The 6995-nt window shown below is 44.7% G+C and overlaps 1 protein-coding gene across 4 annotated transcripts in view; it reads left to right on the forward strand.

The window, feature by feature from the left end:
• LOC121559682 (ephrin type-B receptor 4b-like) overlaps nucleotides 1–2006 on the forward strand; it is a 114985-nt gene extending 112979 nt beyond the window's left edge. For all 4 annotated transcript variants that reach the window (XM_045215500.1, XM_041872796.2, XM_045215501.1 and 1 more), the window contains one exon: nucleotides 561–2006. In XM_045215500.1, coding sequence (XP_045071435.1) covers nucleotides 561–666 — 106 coding nt within the window. In that variant the 3' untranslated portion in view covers nucleotides 667–2006. The remainder of the gene's footprint in view (nucleotides 1–560) is intronic.
• Nucleotides 2007–6995: the final 4989 nt, after the last annotated feature.

A 6995-nucleotide genomic window follows, 5' to 3' on the forward strand; every position in this document is an offset into this window, starting at 1 on the left:
TCTCTGTCTCTGTCTCTGTCTCTCTCTGTCTCTGTCTCTGTCTCTGTCTCTGTCTCTGTCCCTGTCTCTGTCTCTGTCTCTGTCTCTGTCTCTGTCTCTGTCTCTGTATCTCTCTCTGTCTCTGTCTCTGTCTCTCTCTCTGTCTCTCTCTCTGTCTCTGTCTCTGTCTCTGTCTCTGTCTCTGTCTCTGTCTCTGTCTCTGTCTCTGTCTCTGTCTCTGTCTCTCTCTCTGTCTCTCTCTCTGTCTCTGTCTCTGTCTCTGTCTCTGTCTCTGTCTCTGTCTCTGTCTCTGCTCTCTCTCTCTCTGTCTCTGTCTCTGTCTCTGTCTCTGTCTCTGTCTCTCTCTGTCTCTGTCTCTCTCTGTCTCTGTCTCTCTCTGTCTCTGTCTCTGTCTCTGTCTCTGTCTCTCTCTCTGTCTCTGTCTCTGTCTCTCTCTCTGTCTCTCTCTCTCTCTGTCTCTCTCTCTCTCTGTCTCTCTGTCTCTCTGTCTCTCTCTCTCTCTCTCTCTCTCTCTCTCTCTCTCTCTCTCTCTCTCTCTCTCTCTCTCTCTCTCTGTGTAGAGACCTGTTGCGTATAGGAGTGACTCTAGCAGGACATCAGAAGAAGATTCTCTCCAGCATCCAGACCCTAAGAGTCCACAAAGCTCCTCCCACACTCCGATACTGACCAATCACCTCCCACAGCGCCTTCCATGTTTCCATACTGACCAATCACCTCCCACTGCCCTCTGGAACCCCATCCCAACGCTCAAATACTGACCAATCACACCAAAAGCCAATCCCACAGCTCCTCCGAAAATCAAATACTGACCTAACACTTTACAGCAAACCCTTCAACAGGCCACCAGCCAACCACAACCCAGCTGTGATGATGTCACCATGCCAACAGTCTCCCAAGCCAATCACTGTGATCGGTTCCACTGTGATGTCACAGCAGGGACTCTTCAACCAATCACCTATGAGGAGGAATACAGAGGGAAAGAGCCGCCAGAGAGAGAGATGGACATGAACTGATAATGTAATGTAGTTCACCTCTCTCCTCAGAGAATCCTCTAGTATAATTATCCTGCTGCCCGGAATACTGCAACAATACCATTGGAATACTGCAACAATACCATTGGAATACTGCAACAATACCATTGGAATACTGCAACAATACCATTGGAATACTGCAACAATACCATTGGAATACTGCAACAATACCATTGGAATACTGCAACAATACCATTGGAATACTGCAACAATACCATTGGAATACTGCAACAATACCATTGGAATACCGTGGAAGAGGTTTCCTTTGAACACTGTTTGGGATAAAGGATTTCCCCCTCAGTTCCCCCAGATACCCCCTCTGACTGAGGTGTGGTGGTGGACCTAGTAGACTGAGGTGTGGTGGTGGACCTAGTAGACTGAGGTGTGGTGGTGGACCTAGTAGACTGAGGTGTGGTGGTGGACCTAGTAGACTGAGGTGTGGTGGTGGACCTAGTAGACTGAGGTGTGGTGGTGGACCTAGTAGACTGAGGTGTGGTGGTGGACCTAGTAGACTGAGGTGTGGTGGTGGACCTAGTAGACTGAGGTGTGGTGGTGGACCTAGTAGACTGAGGTGTGGTGGTGGACCTAGTAGACTGAGGTGTGGTGGTGGACCTAGTAGACTGAGGTGTGGTGGTGGACCTAGTAGACTGAGGTGTGGTGGTGGACCTAGTAGACTGAGGTGTGGTGGTGGACCTAGTAGACTGAGGTGTGGTGGTGGACCCTACTCCCTACACAGTGCACCCTACTCCCTAAGCAGTGCACCCTACTCCCTAAGCAGTGCACCCTACTCCCTACACAGTGCACTACCTCTGAAGACAGAGACTATAGATGTGGATGGATCTATTTTACAGTATAACTTTTATACCTGACTGATTTAAAACCTGACTTATTCTAGAGAGACTGACTCCAGTGGTGGAAAAAGAACCCAACAGTCATACTTGAGTAAAAGTAAAGATACCTTCATAGAAAATGACTCAAGTAAAAGTGAAAGTCACCCAATAAAATACTACTTGAGTAAAAGTCTAAAAGTATTTGGTTTGAAATATACTTAAGTATCAAAAGTCAATGTAGTTGCTAAAATATAGTTAAGTATCAAAAGCAAAAGTATAAATCATTTCAAATTCCTTATATTAAGCAAACCAGACGGCACCATTTACTTGTTTTTTTTAATTTACAGATAGCCAGGGACACACTCCAACACTGAGACATCATTTACAGATAGCCAGGGACACACTCCAACACTCAGACATCATTTACAAACGAAGCATGTGTTTAGTGAGTCCAGATCAGAGGCATTAGGGATGACCAGGGATGTTCTCTTGATAAGTGAATAACAGACCATTTTTCTGTCCTGCTAAACATTCGAAATGTAACGAGTACTTTTGGGTGTCCGGGAAAATGTATGGAGTAAAAAGTACATAATTCTCTTTATGAATGTAGTGAAGTAAAAGTAAAAGTTGTCAAAATTATAAATAGTAAAGTACAGATAGACTAAAAAACTACTTAAGTAGTACTTTAAAGTATTTTTACTTAAGGACTTTACACCAATGACTGACTCTGATTTCAAACCTGACTTCTTCTAGAGAGACTGACTCTGACAACATAATCAACTGGTCTATGGACCTCTGGAGAAAGAGAGAAGGAGATGGAAGAGCATAATAGACTGATACAGATGGACAGATCTCCTCTCAGCCCTCCACCATGCGGTCCAGACCCCTAAGGAACAACACTGCCATGGTCTGATGAGACAGATGGACAGATCTCCTCTCAGCCCTCCACCATGCGGTCCAGACCCCTAAGGAACCAGACTGCCATGGTCTGATGAGACAGATGGACAGATCTCCTCTCAGCCCTCCACCATGCGGTCCAGACCTGACCCCTAAGGAACAACACTGCCATGGTCTGATGAGACAGATGGACAGATCTCCTCTCAGCCCTCCACCATGCGGTCCAGACCCCTAAGGAACCAGACTGCCATGGTCTGATGAGACAGATGGACAGATCTCCTCTCAGCCCTCCACCATGCGGTCCAGACCCCTAAGGAACAACACTTCCATGGTCTGATGAGACTGCCATACCACGAGTTTTAGAATGTCCGCTGCCAGCTCTTGGCTACTCCCAAGTCACAGAGAAGGACCCTAGAGTTGAACTCTGAACTCTGACACCAACCCAGGGCTCCATGGCCTGTGGAACTGTGGGAGTTGTAGTCCTGAGGCCATCCCGTTGCATTGTGGGAGATGTAGTACCCATGGCCCTCACATTGAAGGCTCTGTACTGTTGTTGTTGTTTTTTGGATGAAGCTGGATGTTTTGTAATAATTATTATAATTATAATTCTGTTGCCTTTTCTAAGAAGCAGTTAATAAATATGACTGATATATATTATTATTATTATAGTATACACTGAGTGTACAAAACATTAAGAACACCTTCCTAATATTGAGTTCCACCCCCCTTTGCCCTCAGAACAGCCTCAATGCGTCGGGGCACAGACTCTACAAGGTGTCGAAAGCCTTCCACAGGGATGCTGGCCCATGTTGACTCCAATGCTTCCCACAGTTGTGTCAAGTTGGCTGGATGTCCTTTGGGTGGTGGACCATTCTTGATACACACAGGAAACTGTTGAGCGTGAAAAACCCAGCAGCATTGCAGTTCTTGACACACTCAAACCGGTGCTCCTGGCACCTACTACCATACCCCGTTAAAAGGCACTTAAATATTTTGTCTTGCCCATTCACCGTTTGAATGGCACACATACACAATCCTTCTTTAACCTGTCTCCTCCCCTTCATCTACACTGAAGTGGATTTAACAAGTGACATCAATAAGGGATCATAGCTTTCACCTGGATTCACCTGGTCAGTCTATATCATGGAAGAGCAGGTGTTCCTAATGATTTGTCCACTGTTTTGTACATATGACTGATTTTATATATTTGAGCAAACATTGGGAGAGGGGCATGTCCATCTGTCACTGTGACCTATCACAATAAAGATGACCTACGCTGTCCCACCCACTCTGTACTGCGTCACCTGTGTGTATGTGTATTGGCCGGTGTGTGTGTGTGTGTGTGTGTGTGTGTGTGTGTGTGTGTGTGTGTGTGTGTGTGTGTGTGTGTGTGTGTGTGTGTGTGTGTGTGTGTGTGTGTGTGTGTGTGTGTGTGTGTGTGTGTGTGTGTGTATAGTCCTAGTCAAAAGTCTGGACACACCTACTAATTCCAGGGTTTTTCTTTATTTATACTATTTTCTACATTGTAGAATAGTAGTGAAGACATCAACACTATGAAATAACACATATGGAATCATGTAGAAACCAAAAAAGTGTTAAACAAATCAAAATATATTTTATATTTGAGATTCTTCAAATAGCCACCCTTTGCCTTGATGACAGCTTTGCACACTCTTGGCATTACATTACTGCAGGATTCCATATGTGTTATTTCATAGTTTTGATGTTCTTCATCTCTTCTTTTAGTTTCTGGACAGTGTCGTCCTCTTGAAGCTTGTTCTCTCTGAGTTCTATGACCTCTGCTTCGACGAGAGAGAGGGTGTTGTGGAAACGTTGCATAGCAGGTGTTCTTGGTGTTGAAGGCATGTCCTTGGCTCTGTGTGCTGCAGGTGAGGTAGGTAGAGGGACACTGAGGGCTTGTTGCTGGGTCACAGAGACCGTTGGGGGTGATGGGGCTGCTGGGGGTGATGGGGCCTGCTTTCCTCCATCTCTCTCTCTCTCCCCCCTTTCTCTCTCTCGCTCTCGCTCTCTCTCTCTCTCTCTCTCTCCCCTCTTCTCTCTCTCCCTTTTCTCTCTCTCCCTTTTCTCTCTCTCTCCCCATTTTCTCTCTCTCTCTCTTTCCTCTCTCTCTTTTCTCTCTCTCTCTCTCTCTCTGTCTCTCTCTCCCTTTTTTCTCTCTCTACCCCTTTTCTCTCTCTCGCCCCCTTTTCTCTCTCTCTTTCTCCAGTGATGTTTGCCAATAGAACGGAGGGTCTCACTTTCTTTCAATTTACATTTAAATTCAGTTTAAGGGCTTTATTGGAAACATATGTTAAAGTGAATAGTGAAATAGATGATGAACAAAAGTGAAATAAACAAAAAATATTAACAGTAAACAATACACTCAGAAGTTCCAAAGGAATAAAGACATTTCAAATGTCATATTATCTCTATATACAGTGTTGTAACGATGTGCAAATAGTTAGTCTCTCTCTCTCTCCCGCTCGCTCTCTCTCCCTCGGTCTCTCTCTCTCACGCACACATACACTGGCCAACACAGCGGCCAACAAAAACACCAGATAAGCGAATGCCAACGTGTGTGTGGTCACTGGTCAGCTTAATGACCTGCTGGACAATGAAAGGCTGCACACGTCTCCTACTGTGTGAGTGGGAGGGAGGGAGGGAGGGAGGGAGAGGGAGGGAGGGTGAGTAAGGAGGAGAGAGAGAGGCAGAGAGAGAGAGGCAGAGAGAGAGAGATAGGCAGAGAGAGAGAGAGAGAGAGGTAGAGAGAGAGAGAGAGACCCACCACTCCACCCTGGACTTGAACAGCCTTTATGACCAGGTCCACCTATACAAGGCAGCAGTGCCTACCTTCACCCGGACCCTAAAGGATATCGCCCTCCAGACTTAAGGAAAGCTTTGACTATGTACAGACTCAGTGAGCATAGCCTTGCTATTGAGAAAGGCCGCCGTAGGCAGACCTGGCTCTCAAGAGAAGACAGGCTATGTGCACACTGCCCACAAAATGAGGTGGAAACTGAGCTGCACTTCCTAACCTCCTGCCAAATGTATGACCATATTAGAGACACATATTTCCCTCAGATTACACAGACCCACAAAGAATTTGAAAACAAACCCAATTCTGATAAACTCCCTTATCTACTGGGTGAAATACCACAGTGTGCCATCACAGCAGCAAGATTTGTGACCTGTTGCCACAAGAAAAGGGCAACCAGTGAAGAACAAACACCACTGTAAATACAACCCATATTTATGTTTATTTATTTTCCCATTTGTACTTTAACTATTTGCACATTGTTACAACACTGTATATAGACATAATATAACATTTGAAATGTCTTTATTCTTTTGGAACTTCTGAGTGTAATGTTTACTGTTAATATTTATTGTTTATTTCACTTTTGTTTATTATCTACTTCACTTGCTTTGGCAATGTTAACACACGGTTGAAGTTAGAAGTTTACATACACCTTAGCCAAATACATTAAAACTCAGTTTTTCACAATTCCTGACATTTAATCCTTGTAAAGATTCCCTGTTTTAGGTCAGTTAGGATCACCACTTTATTTTAAGAATGTGAAATGTCAGAATAATAGTAGAGAGAATGATTTATTTCCGCTTTTATTTATTTCATCACATTCCCAGTGGGTCAGAAGTTTACATACACTCAATTAGTATTTGGTAGCATTGCCTTTAAATTGTTTATCTTGGGTCAAACGTTTCGGGTAGCCTTCCACAAGCTTCCCACAATAAGTTGGGTGAATGTTGACCCATTTCTCCTGACAGAGCTGGTGTAACTGAGTCAGGTTTGTAGGCCTCCTTGCTCGCACACGCTTTTTCAGTTCTGCCCACACATTTTCTATAGGATTGAGGTCAGGGCTTTGTGATGTTCACTCCAATACCTTGACTTTGTTGTCCTTAAGCCATTTTGCCACAACTTTGGAAGTATGCTAGGGGTCATTGTCCATTTGGAAGACCCATTTGCGACCAAGCTTTAACTTCCTAACTGATGTCTTGAGATCTATTTTGTGAAGTGCACCAGTCCCTCCTGCAGCAAAGCACCCCAACAGCATGATGCTGCCACCCCCGTGCTTCACGGTTGGGATGGTGTTCTTCGGCTTGCAAGTTACCCCCTTTTTCCTCCAAACATAACGATGGTCATTATGGTCAAACAGTTCTATTTTTGTTTCATCAGACCAGAGGACATTTCTCCAAAAAGTACGATCTTTGTCCCCAT

The sequence above is a fragment of the Coregonus clupeaformis genome, unplaced genomic scaffold (assembly GCF_020615455.1).
Source record: "Coregonus clupeaformis isolate EN_2021a unplaced genomic scaffold, ASM2061545v1 scaf0459, whole genome shotgun sequence".
Lineage (NCBI taxonomy): Eukaryota > Metazoa > Chordata > Actinopteri > Salmoniformes > Salmonidae > Coregonus > Coregonus clupeaformis.